General features: G+C 34.0%; 2 protein-coding genes across 2 annotated transcripts; one reads left to right on the plus strand and one right to left on the minus strand.

Annotated features, from left to right (window-relative positions):
• Positions 1-1,586: 1,586 nt before the first annotated feature.
• LOC115444638 (tetraspanin-1) lies at positions 1,587-7,336 on the minus strand. The gene is made up of 5 exons (XM_030170490.2): positions 7,032-7,336; positions 5,680-5,889; positions 2,986-3,150; positions 2,443-2,685; positions 1,587-1,856 (listed from the first exon to the last, which is right to left on the minus strand). Exons 1-5 carry the CDS (start codon positions 7,092-7,094, stop codon positions 1,803-1,805), a joined length of 735 nt encoding a protein of 244 aa, XP_030026350.2. The 5' UTR covers positions 7,095-7,336; the 3' UTR covers positions 1,587-1,802.
• Positions 7,337-11,639: 4,303 nt separating this feature from the next.
• On the plus strand, positions 11,640-18,035 carry LOC115444617. The gene is made up of 7 exons (XM_030170459.2): positions 11,640-12,321; positions 13,497-13,663; positions 14,429-14,526; positions 14,992-15,137; positions 16,167-16,294; positions 17,397-17,483; positions 17,959-18,035. Exons 1-6 carry the CDS (start codon positions 11,751-11,753, stop codon positions 17,457-17,459), a joined length of 1,173 nt encoding a protein of 390 aa, XP_030026319.2. The 5' UTR covers positions 11,640-11,750; the 3' UTR covers positions 17,460-17,483; positions 17,959-18,035.
• Positions 18,036-19,980: the final 1,945 nt, after the last annotated feature.

Raw genomic sequence — 19,980 nt, forward strand, 5'->3', positions numbered from 1 at the left:
TATATAATAAATGTATCAGAAAAATAAAAATAAAAATTAGATGAGACAGAAAAAATGGTAATAATATTTCGAAAAAACTATTTCGATGCTAACAAATTATTTTTAGAAATACTCAATTAAAGGATGGTGACAGTTAGGCGACGAAACGCTAGAACGAGTTTTAGGTAGAACAGAATTCTGAAACAGGGTTGTAGGTTCGAACCCTACCAATACCATCATGGCACGCGTCTCTGACTTTCGAAAATATAATAAAACGTACCTATATAAACAAGAGCACTAGGTTTTGCTTGCGGCTTTACCTCTGTTCTGTGAAAAGTCTTTCCTGACACAAAAGTTTGTCACAAATATTCAAATTAAATAAGTAAGATTATTCGTGAATGCCATTAGCTATAAATAGATGCATGCATTTTTTTACTATGTTTTTCTTCACCGTTAAAAATGTTCTGTAATCAAATTCACATTAGGCTAACGTGGTGTTGGAGAAAGATTTAAATTTTCTAAGTAGTAGCGGAGCCCTATGCCTAGGAATAGATCAAAATTATAATACAGGTTTGCTATTATAAGTAAGTTTTATGTAAAATTCTGAAAACTCTGTCCACAGTAGAAGAAAGCGCAGCACCCGGATTTCTCAGCAAGCATATTTTAAATATTTGTATGCAATCTTGCCTTTATGTAATAATACCAAACACAAATCCGTTTTCAATATTATTTATTGGTTAACAATTAATTTTACATAAAACAATCTAATATTGACTTACATAATATGTAAAGGACGTGACTTGTTATAATTTTTTTCTGCCAAAGAATAATAGCTAAATATTATGTTCAAGCACATATTATTTTTAAAAACTGTTGTAGTGTGCGCGAAACAGAAGTGTTTGAGGTTTTTTAATGTGTGCGTTCATAACGACACAAAACGACATAGTATGTGCGCAGCACTTCTTATGTAGTAACTACCTACATTTAAAGCGTTTATTTTTTTCCCGCCTCTTCATTGCGCGGCCTTTCTAGAAGATCTAAGAATATTCATTTCTATACGTCTTAACTATGAATTTTGCAGCACGCATTCTGTCAATCGCTGACAGTTATTTCAAACAATTGACAGTTATATAAAATTAATATTTTCGTTAAGTTTTCTTAAATTTTTCTAATTTTCCGCGCATTTTTTATTTTTTTTTATAATAACCTTCTCTTGACAATAACAAACATAAAAAAAAAGTGAAATCGATCCAGCCGTTCACGCGAGATGGCGTGACCAAGGGAAATAGGTATTTATTTTTATATTTATAGATTTAAGTTCCATGTCATACAAAAATATTTTATACGTATCTTTCTTTTAGATATACCATAGAGTATAATACTGAGTTCCTTTCGATCTACGAGTAAATAAATCGCTCAGTTAAAAGAGACAAAGGCAGGGTGCGGCTAATTGTATCCTTTCTGTAGATCTTGGATCTTCTTGTCTTGGATACTATTTTGTCTATGGGCCGAACAATCCGTTTTTCTCCTGATGGTTTTCTCTGGTACTTTTCTGTCAATATTCGTATGACAACAGGATAGGAATGCTTAATTATTAAAGCATTTGATACAGAAATAAAGTTTATTATTTACAAAGTTGCTAATCATTTATTATGTGGAGAAAAAACAAGGTCACAAATCTCAGAGGTTTTAAATAATAAAATTACTATTGTTACAGACACCAATGGGCTGAATTTTAATTTACCTAGGAATACTTAAATAATTATACGCTTTCCCTGTAAATTCTAGTAATTTTTTATCTGCCTTGTTATATATAACATGTTTTACTTTTTCTTCTTGGAGCAAGCGATGAGCATGTCAAAACCTATTGTCACAATCTGGAAAATCAATATTTCATTATTAATTTGATATCAATCTGAATTGAAAGCATTTACTTAAGTGGGTGTAAATGGATTTTACAGACAAGAGTGACTTGGCAGAATGAGAAATTTAGAATGGCGCTTTACACTATGGTCGCGCTTCTCAGCTGGTCGGAAGATAAGCATGATCCTTTCTCCCCATATTTTGTTTCATGCAGTAGAGTTCAATAATTATGGCGTATAAGCTTCTCATGACGATCACAATTAGATTTTAATGGTTTTAATATTACATACAAATTTAGCACCACACTGTTTTTGTGTGCACATCCATATTTAACTAGTTAAGTTCTATGGCGGGGAGCTTATTACCATTGAATGTGCACAATTCCAGACCCGGGTGATAATCAACGTAAAATTCAATAGGTTAGACAAAGTTATAGTCTAACTCGGGAATCGAAACCGAGATTTCAACGCGGTATTCAAACGCACACAATACAACAACGCCATTGTATGGGTCAATAGTAATTTTGTATTAATCAAAATAAAAGAGAACAGAGAACATTAGTAGGGAAGTGCGTCAAAGGAATTACTGAATTATACTAACCTCTATACAGACAATTACTATTAAGGCAATTTTGAAAATAGACCCGTACTCTAGAACGTAATCGGAGAGTACAGTACCGCAACCAATGCTATGGCAGGTTATGTTGGCGCCGGGAGGGATGGTAATTCCAGGAGCAATAGTAGCGATATCAATCGCATCTGTATTGTTTGTGCAGCAGGTAGGAGGGATGGGCAACCCAGCAGCAACATACGAATCCGTTCCGTTCACTCCACAGCATTGTAACTAAAATAAAAAATATAAATGAATTTGCTCGGGACTTTGGCCGCTTGAATCGGTTCTATCTAGGTATACAACTGTAACTATAAGTTTAAAGTAGCCTTTGTGTTAGTTTTAGTTATTGTGTAGATTTCGTTCAATTTCTAACACAGATCGAAACACCTTTGGTAACATTAGCATTTACAATATAAGAGAATTAAAGTCAAATACAAAAAAAAAACTGAAGAACTCAAATCGACACTCCTTCCTACCCTCCCTTACTCCCACAAATCTAAACAAAGAAACAACCATAAAAATTATATTTACCGTATACTCAATTAATTGGAAAGTTCCATTCTGTGCTGCATTGTTGTTGAATAGATATTCTGACAGTAAGTCATTTATGAATGATTCAGTTTGCGCTAACAACTGTATCCATTTTACTAGAAGATAAATTGTCATAACAGCGAGGATAACAAATCCCGCGACGTTCTGAAACAAAGTCACATTGAAAGAGCAAGTTAGGTCGCATTTCTTCTTGTAGACGTAACAAACGTCTGTAAACTGAGGAAGAGTTATATTTAGTAGGCAGTGGCGGCCGTAAACAACGCAAGGCTGCGGGCAGAAAAAAAAGTTCCCCGATTTAGCATTTTCGTTGGTGAGATCCTCCTTCTCACCCGTTTTAACAATAACATAGAGTAGAGCGCAGTTGACCGCAGGGATGTTATGGATATACAATTTCGGATATGGATACGGATATGGATATAGGAATAAAATTATATCGGTTTCGGATACGGTTACGGATATGTAATTATTTCGGATTATCCGTAAGTTTCGGATAGTTTCGGTTACGGATATAAGATTAAAGTAAAATAAAAATGTTATGTAATACAGTAGGGCGACGATTACTAACTATTGTTCGTCGTCATCGTCGATTATTAATTATGAACTAATTGGGGAATTAATTAATTGATTTAAGATGAAGTTTCAGTGAAGTAGTGCCACCTCCTATCCGTGGAAAGTTTTTAACCGACTTCAAAAAAGGAGAAGGTTATCTATTCGACTTGAATGTTTTTTTGTATGTTTGTTACCTCAGAACTCACTCATTTATGAACCGATTTGGAAATTATTATTTTTTTATTCGAAAGAATATCTCTCCAGATTAGTCCCATAAAATCGCTTCAGTATTTTGGTTTTAAAACTAAAAAAATCCTAGAATAATTATGTCGTACAAGAAAACGAAATCGCGAATTTAGCTTTCCTGTGACGTTTTTAGTTATGTTTTTGCATTGAGTTTGGTTGAGTGTACTTCTTACATACTTATACATACAGCATAACACCTTTTCCCTTTTTCAGTGGTAGGCAGATGCGTAACATTTCAGCGCGATAGTCGTACTGTGTGTGAAACATATCAGTTGTGTTTAGTTGACTCTACTTCTGACATACATACGAGTACATATTTATAGCATCACACCTTTCCCTTTTTTAGGGGTAGGTAGAGGTATAACACCACAGCGCGATAGTTGTACAGTGATCGAAATATATCAGTGTGTTTTTGTATTAGGTTCGCTTGAATCTACTTCTTACATACAAACTCGTATAAGTCGTCTACTTTTTAAAAGAAATAATATAATTGTTCGAAACCAAAATTTTCAAAAAATCTGAAAAATATTCATAACTCGAAAACTATGAAAAATCGCGGAACATACATGCGGGTGATTCGGATACCCCAAGGGGTGCGCTATCTCTGGATCTCCGCTTGGCACTACTTTCTGGGACACCCTGTATATAGCATCACACCTTTTCCCCTTTTCAGGGGTACTCAGAGGTGTAACTCCTCAGCGCGACAGTCGTATTGTGAGCGAAAGACAACTACGCCATCGAGACAGTCTATTTTTTACTAACACAAAAAAGCAAAAAATAAAAATAATTTTAACAGAAAATATAACCGCCGAAATTATAAAGATTAAACGGAAATTTTTCGTACATTTATTAATGTATTTATCTAGCTAAACTAGCAATTTTAATTAGGCACCAACTCCAAAATTGGTATCCAATATATACTTGTTATGTGAAATTCTTTTTTGGTTTTGAGTGGTTTTTGAAGGTGGTTTAATTTTTGTTTAAATTATTTTTAATATTACACTGTTTACATTTTGCAAAATTACCTTTAACTTGATAAAAAAAATGACCAAATTAAATTACTTTGGACGCATTTTGTCCTTATAAATTAATTTAGTACGTAACACAACACTTTTCCTTTACTTTATTAAATTAAGTAAGTACCTACCTACTCCTAAATAAAAAAAATATTATGTATGAATGAGGTTATGTTATGACTAAAAATAACATATATATTATATAAGATTCACGTGGCGGGTGAGCGATGAAACAAAACCTGTCGGTACATATTATCCGAAACTTATCCGAAACTATTATACCGGATACGGTTACGGTTACGGATATATTTTTATTTCGGATATCCGATAGTTTCGGTTACGGTTACGGAGCTCCATAACATCCCTGGTTGACCGTACGGAATATTAAGAATGGATTTAGTGAATTCATTCGAGTTTCGACGTGTAGGAATAATTGATCAAGCAAGTCAAGTCAAACATTTAGGATTTAGGTTGCTTCACATTTGGCTACTTTTTTATAATTTCTAGGGGGGGGTAACTGTCTCTCTTTGCCTCTCCTTGGCGATGCTCTTGCTTGAAGCCTTGCTAATAATTTATTGGACGAAAGCGCTGCAGTAACAAAATTATAACTTCATCTGGTGGTAGGATATATTTTATATCTGCTCGAATAGCGACCACCGTACACGAAGTATTAAAACCTGCCATAAGGTAAGTGTGTCGTGTTCCAGGATCAGCCTGTGTACATCCGGATCCAACAGGCCGGCATAATTGTGTCGACTGCCGATGGATAATCATCTCGTAGTCGATATTCTATTGGATCCCACACCAATTACCATCAGGTGTAGTGGGATCAAATACCGTGCATGTGAAAAAAAAAACTTACCAAGATCAGACAGCATATAACTTTGCAAGTAGCTCCGATGCAACCAGTAATGCCAAACACGAATATTACTACACCAGCCACTATAAGCGGTATTACTAATACTTTCAAATCAGATACATCTGGTAGATCCTCAATTTGTAGTGCTTCCAGACTTGAATCTATAAAAACCTTGATTAAGACCCCAGCTCCCGTTGCAAGTCCACCTAAAAGCTAAAAATAACATTTTCATCGTAGATACTACGTAGGGTTATTGCGTTGTATGTTACCTTTACTATTATATAAAGCTGAAAAGCTTGTTTGTTTATTTGAACACGCTAATCTCAGGAACTACTGGTTTGAATTGAAAAAAATCTTCTATTATTGGATAACCCATTTATCGAGGAAGGCTATACGGTATATAACATTACGGTATGACCAATAAGAGCGGAACAGTAATGAAAAATGTTGCAAAACCGGGGAAATCATTTTGAGACCTTCGGCGGTACGCGCTGCCTAAACAATTAAAATTAGACAACAGTCACCTATGACGGAAATCTATTATAAAATCAAGTCCACCGCTGTATCTGCCTGAACGTAATAAACTTAAAAACTACCCAACTGATTTCTATAAAATTTCGTATAGATATAGTTAGAGACTATTTGAAGGACATAGGATACTTTCTATCCCGGGAAAATATATAAAGGGACTTTTGCCGGGAAAACTCTTTCACACGAGCGAAGTCGCAATCAAAAGTTATTTTTAACGAATATATCAGAAATGAGTATCAGAAAATTATTAGCTTAAGTATTCTTCTTTTAAATAATACAGTCCCCTTTTTTGTTTATGAAACGTAAATACTATTTTTGTAATTTACATAATAAATTTAAATATTGTGAGATATCATTCATATACCTAAATTCCACATTTGTAAATTCCTTCTTTCTTTCTTCTATTATAGTTCGAGAGTTTCAAAACTTTAAATATATGTAAATAAAAAAATAATCGATCCAACTATAGTGGTAAATGTAGTACATTATGCCGGGTTAGTAGGGGAAGATGTTCTACAGTGGATCACTTTTATTATAAAGCCATTTTGAATATTTCTTCATACTTGGACGAAGATTTATAATTCAATATGAAATGGCATTGATATTTCATGAGATAAACTGGAGATTCCGCAATATAACTATTATTTCTATAAATCAAAAACTACGAAGAATAATAAGGTTCTACACCCATTTTATAATAAAAATCTATAGAATAACATAGGTTCCATTCCAATCGCCTTCCAATTTTTTTATGTCATTCCCAAAGTAGAGAATGCCTTTATACTATAATATTATACATTTACCTTAATAGGCACAATACTTACCATTATCACTAAATTAGATATGAAAACCACAATTTGTGCCAGCACAACGAAACACCCACACATTTTGAATACAAGTTGATTTAACAATTCACACGTTAGTTTTCTAAGCAGTTGCTATTTAAAATGAATCATTATACTAAATATATGAAGTACCTAACACATCGATTAGAGGAAAATGGTGACCACATTTTATTATTATTAGGGGTATCTAGAGGTATTTTTTCTTAATGCTAAAAACATAGTTCATAAATTATATGATTAGTACCTACACAATTCATATAGTATAATGTTTTCAATAGGTAATTCCATGAATATTATCAAATATCTAAGTGTTGATAAAGTACTCCGGGTATCTTACTAATTATGACATAACAATGTAATTCGAGTGTCTTTTAATGGCATGGTTCCGTGATATTTACTCTAAGTGTAATTAGTATACTACACTAACATATTTACATTTGTTTCAAGGCAGAATTGAATATATTATAACAAAGATTTTATTTGAAAAGTGGGTATGTACCTAAATATTAAAATTTTTGAATATTGCATTGAAATACGTTATATTGTTTCATTTGTACGCCAAAAATGTAGCCTAGTAGATATTCACTTGGTGTATAGAAAACACAGTTTCATACGTCTGATAGGTTGGAGATAAAAGAACTAGGGAATCAAAAATCGTTAAATTATGCACACCAGTGCCAATGTAGAGCAGTACTAAGAATAGATTTTTAGGAAGCCATAAAAGAAAAAAAAATACAAATAATAGAAGCTTTTAAGCTCTCGATTCCATTTTATTTCATATTCAATGAGTTAAATAAATAAAATAAACTACGTCTTTCAATACTATTGTTTGCCATTCATGGTTCACTAGACATTATTCGCGATTACACCCGTGTGCATAAGTCTTTACAGCTATCAAAATTTTATAAATCACTGTACCGTTCCAAAGAGCCATCGATTAAAAATGTGATCATAAAATTATATTTTGTCCCACGGTGGTAAATTACCGATATAAAAGTAAACTATGTGTCAATGTACATCGGCTTTCTTTGTTGTAAATTTCATTCAAATCCGTTCAGTCGTTTCTGCGTAATACAAACATCCAAACTTTTTAGCAAAATATATTTATAATGGACTGCCTCGGTGGCGTAGTTGTACTGCATGCGCGGTACGGCAGCGCTCTGAGGTCCTGGGTTCGAATCCCAGGTCGGGCAAAGTGATATTTAGTGTTTTTCTGCTCAGTATCAGCCCGGAGTCTGGAATTTGTGCCCGATATGGCGATAGGCTCGCCCCCTATCACATCATGGGACGGAACACACTTGGCGAAAAGTGGGTGCCATGGTTGCGTTTCTCTGCATACCCCTTCGGGGATAAAATGCGTGATGTTGTGTGTGTGTTGTATTTATAATGTACATGTACTATTAGGTAATAGGAATTAAGATTTACATGTAGTCCCTGCAAGTCAGTTAGGTGTTATGTTAAGAAAATCGTTCTTTGCTATTTTGTAACTGGGTATGGCAATCATTTTAAAATATTGTAGTCTGCTAACCCAGGCTAGGTAGATTCTTTGGAAAGCCAAAATCTATACGGGGCCTTGCAGCGTCTGTATGTAGTAACCTTAATATGAATCAGAAAATCGATTCAGTTTTATCGAACAAGGATCTGGAGTATTGTGATAAGCATGAGGAGCTTGAGTGTGAAGTATGCTATTGGTACAGATTGTATTATCTAAGTAATTAAAATTAAAATTTCAATGCGAAATAAATGCAGAGCCCCAAAAATTCAGAGAAATATTTATAGCTATAAAAACCTCAAAAGACCAAGCTCCTTAAATGAAGATTTAAGAAAAAAACCTCAAAAGTTTGTTTGTTTGAATGCGCTAATCTCACGAACTACTGGTTCGAATTGAAAAAGATTGTAGTGTTGGATAGCCTATTTATCGAGGAAGGCTATATGCTATGTAACCATTGCGTTATGACCAGTAGGAGCGGAGCATCAATGAAAAATTTTGCAAAAACGAGAAAGAAACTATTTCTTTTGAGAGCTTCTGTTGCATGCGCTGTATAAACGGTTACATACGTAACAAAAATGTATGATGGAATTATTACTCTTAAAACGTTCTAAAAATATATTATAAAACAAATTCCCGCGCCCCGTCTGTCTGCATGTCTGAACGCTTTAAATTCAAAAATTGCCCAACGGATTTCGATGTTTTTTTTATGGCGAAAGTTTGACACCCTGGGAAGAACACTTTCTATCCTGGAAAAATATTTAGTGGGACTTCTATCCCGGAAAAACTTTGTCACGGGCAGAGCTGCGAGCAAAAGCTAGTAATCATACTCTAAAACAAAAGAGGTGTATTTATATTAATTACACATTATTATACCGATGATTTCCTTTCAACTCACTCGGACACTACGAACGAGAATTATGGGATTTATAAAATGGGATTTAGACTTCTAAGTAGAACAGCATCTGGCGAGTATTATAGGTTTCGAATAAATAAGAATGCTGTGATGCAAGAGATGACTAGCTCCGCTAATAATGGTTACTTTAACATGAGACAAAGTGATAATAACGAACAATATAACGGTTATTGGTAAGGTATTACGTACAAGTAAGGTAAGTACAACATTGTTAAAAGGAAGATATTGCATTAGAGAATTATGTCCAATTGTGTTATTATATGATAATTAAGGATAAATATAGATAAATAAAAATGGGTGGTAGGATATTTTGAAACAGCCCGGAGAGGGACTACGGCTTATAAGATGTGAAATTAAAAATAGCTCATATAAATGTGTTGCTTATTGTGATCAGAATTCAGTACTAGAGCGTATTCAGTATCGAATAGGCGATTTGTCATAATTGGCAAGAGATAACAATATTAAACAGGATGTGTAAGAATGGCTCTGAAATTAGTGTATCCGGAATCAAAGATAAACTTGACAAAATGATTTGGTATTGGTATTTGATAAGGATTTTTTTGAAAGTAATAATTGTATTTACGTCGACGCTGTCCAATGATAGCGATCAATAATTTATAGTACGTAGATACTATGCCAAAATTGCTGTGATTAGATTAGTTATGATTACGAAAGTTGTTTACGATTTAAACATAGTTTTTGTTTAATTAAAATTTGGTTGATCTTCACTAGATATGTACAGTCAGCCTCAAATGAAAGTATACGCGGATGAAGACCAACTTGTTTCCCCAGTTTGTTTTTAACCGCCTTGGATATAAAATTATAGGTATATGTCATGCACATCTTATGGATATTTTAATATAAACATTTAAAATCGAATGAGCCTATTTCGAAACACTAGATACCTACTTATGTAGTACATACAGTCAGCTACAACAGCAGCTGAATAAAATTAAAACTTCAAATCGCTTATAAACGTTAATTGACATATTTTTTTTTTATGTGAAATAAAGTATATTTCCTCTTATAGCATCCGGTGAAAATAATGCCCAAACCAACCAATTACACGCTGTGCCGTTGCGCCGAGCCCAGGTTTCGCCAACACCGCGCACGCGCAAGACGAAATGGCGGGAATCTCCGGCGACGTCATGCACGCGCCATTACTCACCCGGCACATTACCGCTAAGTTATTGCGTTTTAAGCTTTGTTATTATTTCCTCCAATAGAAGTTATTGTGAAACGCTTTATTTTTGTAAATAATAATAATATTTATAAGCATACAAAAATATATGGGCGATTTGTTCACTTATTTATATAGGTGACTCTACATATAGATAATTACAGGTATAGTATGTATGATATATAAATTGCACACTCAACGGATAAGATAACTAACTAAGTATATACAAGTGGAAACCCCCCTATCAGCATGAGCCCTTGATAGAATCGTCATTAAACGTGATAATGATGACTCGAAAAAGATAAATATTTACAATATAGGTTGGTATATTTTGTAGTATTTTTCCGGATGTAGACGTATGGATTTTTTGTAATGTAACGAAATATTACGTTTTGTGGACAAAATATATTTTATCAACATCTCACCGTAGGGCGTTGCTTTATTCTCAGACTATAAAGATATCAAATCCTCATACATATGACTTTTAAAAACTAGGCCGGGTCTCCGAATTTAATCTACAGAGACCTATCAACATAAAAATCTATATATAAAATCTCGGTCACCATAGAATTTAGTTGATAAACTTTATGATTGTATTGATAAAAACAATATTATATTTTTGCTTTGCATGCCAGATATAAAATATCTACTCTGCATATCTCTACAGATTGATTTATCTCGGAATAACAATTCTAAAAGATGAAACATAAAATTATACAACACGTATGTCGTATTATAAAATGTTGTCTCTTTTAGTTTGCATGATTTGGTGACAAACTTTTAAGTGTGACAAACATATTTTTCCTTAGGATCCCCTATGATGCGATTGGTATAATGGATAGTGGTAGGTTTCAGAGCTTTCGGGTGTAAACGCTGTGATACGCTGAATTGATTTGTCTGATCATGTGCACCCGATGAATTACTTTTGGTATAATTACTCTATGGTACCACGAATACAACACTATTGTTACTTTGACATTTCTATTCACAATTGTCATTTGTCAATATTTTGTCATATTCATTCAATACCGTTCAAATCATTCAAATTGTCACTTTATTGCAAAACACTGCTAAATATTTTTTACGTTTTCAAATCCCAATAATATTACTAAAATGGCAGACGCCGACTGTGAGATAGAGTACTTAGATGAAGACGCGGAAATCGTACAACAATGCTTTCAAACTCCGCGTGTGCCAGAGGTTGTTGTTACTAAAGACACTCCGTTACTCGTAGAAAGGGCAGAGAAAAGACGAAAAAGAAAAAAAGACGACGACTCCGACTATGATCCGAGCGAAGATTACGTTCCGCCGAGCCCTCCGAATCCTAAAAATAAGAAAAAACGGCATGGGTTAAAAAGGTCTTTTAAAGTAGAGCGCGAAATGAACGTTCCAAATTTAAAAGGCATAAAGAAAATAATTAAAGAGAACCAATTGTTGTCTACAGAGGAACAGCTCGCTATACGAAAGAAATTGAATATCCGAATACCAGATTACGATGATCCCTTATGTCTGCCCGTTAAGGCTTTGAGGCAAGAGGAGAATGATCTGAAGAGGTTAAATGTGTGGAATAATGTTTGTCTGGAGCATTTTAAGCACTGCGATACGATGCTACGGCCCGAGCGGGGCGAAACAAAGAGCTCCGTGAGGAGTGTTGTGCTCAGGAATGTTATGAACAAGCAGACTAGTTAGTTATGACTTTTTTTTTTATTGATGTGAATGACGAGACGTGCTTGCCGTTCGCCTGATGGTAAGCGATACGACCGCCCATAAACAGTAGAAACACCATCCATCACCTTGAAATACAAAATGTTGTTTAGTATTCCACTGCGCTCGCTATCCTGAGACATGACATGTTAAGTCTCATTAAGTCCAGTTACACTAGCTTCAATCAAACCGGAACACATCAATGACTAGACACTGTTGCTTGGTGGCAGAAATAGACATTGCGGTGGTACCTACCCAGGTAGACTTAGAAATGAGAGACCTACCGCCAGCACAATGATTATTATATTTGGTAAAAAGGTAAACAAGAATAATTGCATTTCTGGTATGGACTAAGACACCATTATGTCCACTGCAAAAGTAATGTTAATTTAAGGCGATACCTCAAGGTCCATTTTCATACATTTTGTTTCGGCTTTAATCTGGGTAACTAAACAAGTATTGGCAAGTAAAGAATTTAAATTCATTCAACTAATCACTAACTAGACGTGAATTTAAATTCTTTACTTGCCAATACTTTTAATTACAATAAACAAAATATAAAACTTATTGAAACATCACATGAAAATATTTTTCAACTCACTCAAACATTTACAGTGCCAGAAATGTTGCCATATTGTCTTTGTTTCCACAATTCCTGCCTTTGATACTGTTTTGTTGTGATGTTTATGTTAGTGAGTAGGTAAACGATCTTTTAAACTACTGAACTGTTTAAAAAAAATCTTAATAAAAAGTCATTCAAGGTGTAACACTGTAAATTAGGAAATCATTACTGTAGTCAAAACTATTTATAAAAGTTAAGAACATATGTTAATGCTTTACTAAACTATGGGGTGTTGGAAGTGTTATTCACTCAAGAACAGTGTTCCTAGCTTTACAAGCTGGTAGTCCATAGAATAGTGATTAGTTTGTCAGTAGATAGTAGTAGAGTCAACTATTTATAATAGTTGTCAATGGAGAAATCCTCACTGCCTAACTGAAACTCAAAAGATGGAAAGTCCAAACAAATGAATAGCATAAATGTGAATGACGGATTGCAATTTTGAGCAGGATTACCAAAAAAAGTAAAAAAAAATCAGGCAAACCCTTTAATATCATGAAAACCATTTTCACTGTAATATAATAACAATATTACAGGGAAAGTGGAAACAACAATATGGAGCAAGACAAGTGTTGAAAATGAAGATGGGGACAAAAAATCAGAGATATTCCAGTGTGTGTTGCCCAAATATAAGGAGAAAAAGGTTCTGAATGCAGTTATGATGTCATCACGGAAGACTAAAGCGTTCCACGTCATTGATGAGGTATGTTCATATTTTTTTTAATTGCTCTTGAGTAGTTCACTTACATACATACATAGTTTCAATCCTCTAACCCATAGGGGTAGGCAGAGACTATGGCTTGTCACTTTGCATGTTTCTGGCATACTTCTCTCGCTTTCTCCACCTTTATCAATCTTTGCAAGCATCCCCACTGGTCTGGGTACTTTTGACCTGGCCTTTACTAAGAATGTCAGATATCTGACATTTGAAGTTGGTGCGGTACACTAGTAAGTCACTTGATTTATGATACTTAGTCATTAAATATCAACAATATCATAAAAATTAAGGATGCACTGTCAACTTTAGATAAAAAGTGTAAGCATCAGAATAAGAGTAAAGTTTGGCTCATCACTACTGTGGACAAATGTGGTCATTTGTTATTTCTGTATTCAAAGTTCACAAATCATGGGATTTTATTTATATTCTGATAGATCAAAGAAATAAAATAAGCATTGAAAAGTTTGAGGTGGCTATAATAATTTTTATATAAGTGTGACATAGTTTCATAAACTATGTCACACTTTTATTAAAAAAATACAACTTATACCTGACTTTTAAAATAGGAGGATATTTTCAATTCATGTTTTTATTTTTTTTACATATTTCTTTGAGATTAGTGGGGCGATGCGCAGAATTCCTTTTTTAATTGGTAAATGTAGCAAAATCATAATAATATATTCATATATTTTAAATTCAGCTTAGATGGATTCATTCATAGTCACTAACCATTATTATTTTTTGTTTCAGGTAATACTGACAAAGGAGGAACACAAAGACGGAGAGGCGCTGGTGGCGTACAAACCGAGGGAAGCTATATCATCTGTCTACATGATGTTTGATAATGGGTAATAGTATAGCTAAGTAATAACTGTTATGATTTACAGTTGCTTTTATATGAGACGTGGTGTGGCTCGTCACTTCGCCCGCTTAAAAAGCCTTTACTGCTACAAAAGATCCTAAATAATTGCAATTTATAGCGCCTGTTGACATCAGTGACATCTATTTAAAAATACATTGGACTAAATGACTGGAGTATAAGTATTTTATGTGTGTTAATTCAGGCCATGGACTATCCTTGTGTAAAATTTCAACCAAATCCATGCAGCTGTATCTACATTTACTTCTAATCGATTTTTTTTTTCAAAATTATGATTTTAGCAAGAAAAGATAACATGTTTGACTACGAAGGATTTTTGGAAATTTGTCCCTTTAATCTATTTAATGATTAATAGCTATTAGATAATTAAATAAAATTCTTTAGAAGCACAAATTTTTACACCAAAAATAATAATTAAAATTTTATTCCACAGTAAAAGCACAGACAGTATGGACGGTACTGAACAAAATCAAGATAAAGATGAAGAGTCTAAGATGTACATGAAAGAGTTGGCCTGCTGCAAGGTTTGTGCGCACTGCTTCCAGACCTCATGGCGAGGAGCCAAGAAGGTCAATAAGAGTAAGTTGTCAATAGTTGTTATTGATATTCTTAAAAATCAGCCATGGCCTAATTGTGGAACGGACTGCCAACATGATTCTCCGCAGGTTCAAAACTCAAGATGGGTGCCTCTGAAATTTTGAAAGTTTAGAATTCTTTGTTAATTATCGCTTGCTTTGACTTATAGTTCCTTATATCACAGCAATGGTCCGTCCTTAGATAAATAACGTTTATAAATTAAATACCTCAAAATAAAATTATTATAAACTTGAAGTTATTAACAGAATAATTTAACTCAGAGTAAAAAGCGTGGGGTGCATTTTACTTCGTTTTCATATTTCTCCTCTTATAGATAGTAGCCAATAGAATGATTATAATACATACTATATCAAGCACCCCACGCTTTTTACTCTGAGTTAAATTATTCTGTTAATAACTTCAAGTTTATTATAATTTTATTTTGAGGTACTTAACTATGATTGATCCTTCAACCTTCTACTACTGTAATATAAATTCTTTGTACTTAGAAATTATTTTCTCCTTTTTAGTTCGATTAGCAATAGAAGCGTGTTTTTTTAGTTTTTTTAAACTATTATTTATTTTTCATTTTTTAGTTTGATTTATCAATTAGTTTTTTGTAGACATATGGTATTGAAATGTCTTATTAGTCATTTCGTAATCTAATCATTTCATTTAAGGCTTCACTGTTGCATGGGGTTGTTCGTCCGAAACCGCTGGCATGCGCAGATCGCGCGCAAGCTCTATCTCTTTTAGTCTTTCACAGCGGATCTATAAAAGAATTTATTAATCTTGGCGGTCCTAATAAGGATAATGGGAAACTCTTATCAAATTATTGCATTGTCATCGGTCCTTGATACGTGTGTAAAGTTTCAAATTAATCAGATTTCTGGAAATTGGTGAAAATTGAGCTCAAAGATTCCGTTACATACATACATACATACAACCCAAGTTAATAAAAGCGTGTTAATAAGGGGGAAAATTTATAAAACCGGAGTTCAAACTGAAGGCTTCATATTTTTTGTTTTACAGAGACTATAGTGTGTCCGGTGTGCGCTCGTACTTACGTGACGGTTCACAATCTCCTGGCACATTTCAAGACGCACACCGAGAGTGAGGTGCAACGCTACAAACATATCATGTCCGCAGCGTTGGCCGAGGTGGGTATGGCTGGCGTCGACCAGGCTGATCCGAAGTGAAAGAATTCTCATTCACTTGTATTTTTTATTGCTTTGAATGGCGAGACGAGCTTGCCGTTCGCCTGGTGTTATCGATACGACCGCCCATAAACAGTAGAAACACCAATGCCTTGAATTACAAAGTATTGTTTTGGAATTCAACTGCGCTCGCCATCCTGAGATGGGAGCTGTTAAGTCTCATTATGTCCAGTAGTTACACTGGCTGTAATGTCCTCCTAACCTGAACACAACAGTGACTACACACTGTTGCTTGGCGGCAGAAATAGACGTTGCGGTGGTACCTACCCAGGCGGACTCTCACATATAAGAGACCTACTACCAGTGTATTCAAGCAAAACTTTATAGGAAGCACAGTACGTCCGAACACACTGTCGACAAAGTATATATATTTTTTGCCTTGTCCAGCATTGTTATCTAGCCAATTAAAGTATTTAAATATTTACCACAGCACCTTCTATTCTATACCTACTGCGAAGGCTGTCACGCCGTAAGCAATTAGAAACAGACTTTCTATCTATTGCTCTGTTGAAGTATATGTGCATAATGAAACAGCCATTTGCTCTAGTTCCTCATTTATCTGGCTGACGTTAGCTTCGTATCGGCATGACAGTGACAGCTAATTTTTTAATAGTTTGCACTCAGACTGTGTCATACATATTATCTGTACTTGGTAAGCAACGTTTATGAATACGGACGTTAAGCTTGCTTGCTATATTATGACCTGCGTCCATTAATAATGAAATCGGTGAGTGTTGGATTAAATGCGATTCGGATCGTCGCGCTTTGAGACCTTTGTCGACGTAAACTTTTAGATTATTTCTAATTAATCTCTTTCTAGTTTTGTACAACTTTGTTTCTGAACTAAAATATTCATTTCAAGCATTCTGCACGTACTAGTCTTATTCATAATATGATGTTTCGGAACATAAAGGACTATATTTAAGTACTAGTGATTCTAGATAGTTTGATTCTGAAGCTACTAATTTGATTATGAACGTAGTAACATACATACGTTTATAATCAGATTAGTTAGACATATCGTAATATAACTTTCTTTTTTCAGATTGTCGATTATCACTACACATGCCGTATATGTCAAGAAAAACAGACCTCTATCAAAAATTAAGGAGGCACACTAAAACAGCTCATGGTGATGTTCATATTTATTTATACAAAAGATTAAAACTAAAATATGTACTTTTTTAGTGAGTTCCTCACTATATTACAGTATTTTTTTTAACTACTGCGTAAGGTAGGATAAATAACGATGCTGTACGGAATTAATGGTAGATGCCTCATTATTTCTGATGTTTGTAATATTCTAACTCGATCTGGTCTTGGTCTTAGCACGAGACATGATCGATCGCTATCAAATTCATTTATTATATGTAAATAAATTTTATCCAAATATATCCAGCTGTTCCTGCGATTACTTCTAACAAACATCTAAACATCCAAACGTACAAACATATCACTACTCAATATTCTTACAGTTATTTTAACAAATGTCCATTATGGAAACACGGTACTTTTTGTACCGTTTAAGTATTTAATTCTAAGAGGTTTATTGTTAAAAAAAAAAAATGTACACAAATAACAGTTTTTGATCAATTTTTTTTTTACAGTCGTAGGCAACGAACCGTTCTTATGCGAGGTTGGGAATCATTTGGCGAGATGAAGCTAATAAAATAAGTCAATACTATAACTGACGTTTTATTTTAGTAGTATAGCTTAAAATATTTTTTATGTTTACGCGAATGTAAGGCATCGAAATAAAACTAGTTTTTGGATTTCATAGCGGTTTTTATATTCTATTTCCTTCAAACCATTGGCAGAAAGTTAAAATATGAAAAACCGGGATAAAATCAGAAAACTATTTTTTTTTCGAACTTAGGACTTTACATAACTTTTTGTTACATTCCTAATGGCCGATTACAATGATCGATTTAATTCTACATATTGTTTTCGACATCATCATCATCATCATCATCATCATCATCATCAGTGGCGGAGCGTCCATACAACCAGATTCCTACCGGCTATCTTTTAGGTTTATTTACTTTTGTCATAGTTTTTGTTTTCTCTGAATTTGGCCGCGATATGTTATATAAAGCAATTTATTTTTGCCTCGGGTTTCCTTTTGAAAAGTTTCACCCTTTGCTACTGATCATCATCATCATCATCAGCCCGTTGCAGTCCACTGCTGGACATAGGTCTCTCCCAAGGTACGCCACAGAGCCCGGTCTGCTGTATTATGCATCCAGTCGTATTTCTGAACTTACTGTGGGTATTACTCAACTATCAATTTAATTTTAAATTATACTATGAAGGGACCATAATCGTATGGTTCTATATAAATATCGCACTCTCGGATGTTTACGTTATTTTGGTTACGAAACTTCTACATAGATCTAAGACTATTTAATTAATTTTACTTGTATTCTACAGAGACAAGACAAATTGCTGGCTTAATATTACAGGGTCCTACGTCAATTTTGATGGCGGGAAAATTTCATTTAAAATTTGATAGACAGAAAAGACATAATTTCATGGTACCCCATTTATCTGTATTTCGGGATAATATTTTTTTTAATGAAATAGACGAAATTGTGTATGTATATAATTTATTTGCTTATTTCTATGGTACACTTACATATACATATATTAACAAAATTACAACTTCTAGACATTGTAATAATTAGTGGTTGATATACTATATACTCATTAGGTACATGTATACACAGAAATAATTCAATTTGTGCAAAAATATAACTTAAAACCTAATATATAATGGTGGGCCAGCGAAACGTGATTTGTCTCTCTTAACTCTTCTAGATTCTTCTTATGGGTACTTACTAGGACTTACGAGAGTTCTCAACTAACCACTATGAAGCAGTTACCAGAAACGAATATATTTCGTATAGTTTGACCAGGTAAATGAAAAATCTGGTTGGTCGCGCCTCTTTTGCTTATTCTTCTTGCTTTTTAGTTTTAAAATTAACGTCGTCAGAACAAAAAAATAATTCCATATTTTACCACATGGTGAGTTTTTTTGGCCAGGGTATTGATTACTAGTCATACAAACATTTACCTTGGCGAGGTATGAGTATTGTACCCGTGACCTCACGTTTTGCATCGCCTTATCACCCGCAGCGTCACGGAAGCTGACATCGACGTGTTTTGCCATTAATCAAGTGACATGCGGAACGAATTACAATGCGAAAGGGGCAAACGCATTAATTTATAAAAACAAAAGATTGTCTTTTCTTTCAAAAATGGCTGCGCTGTTTCATTGTTTTTGCTTATGGCCAGTAAGTCAATATCATAATAAAAAAAAATCGCAGTCTAAGTTTAAGAACTGAAAGTTTCAAAACGAAAACGTTCTATTTTTAAAATAGTTTGGTATGTTTATTTCATAAACATAGAGGCAAGGCATAGAGGTTTAATTCGATACAGTACTCTTGAAATGTGACTTAACACAAACCAGGTTTAGGTTCAATGACCTTAACACGTGTCCTGTGCATATTATAACTTGGCCTAATTTCGCAAATAATTATCTATTACCATTTGAGGCAACCACAGGAGTTAAGTAATAGTTGGAATGCTATAAAATGTACCCCACATCCTCGGTAAAGAATTTATAAACA

Source organism: Manduca sexta, chromosome 5 (assembly GCF_014839805.1).
Source record: "Manduca sexta isolate Smith_Timp_Sample1 chromosome 5, JHU_Msex_v1.0, whole genome shotgun sequence".
NCBI lineage: Eukaryota > Metazoa > Arthropoda > Insecta > Lepidoptera > Sphingidae > Manduca > Manduca sexta.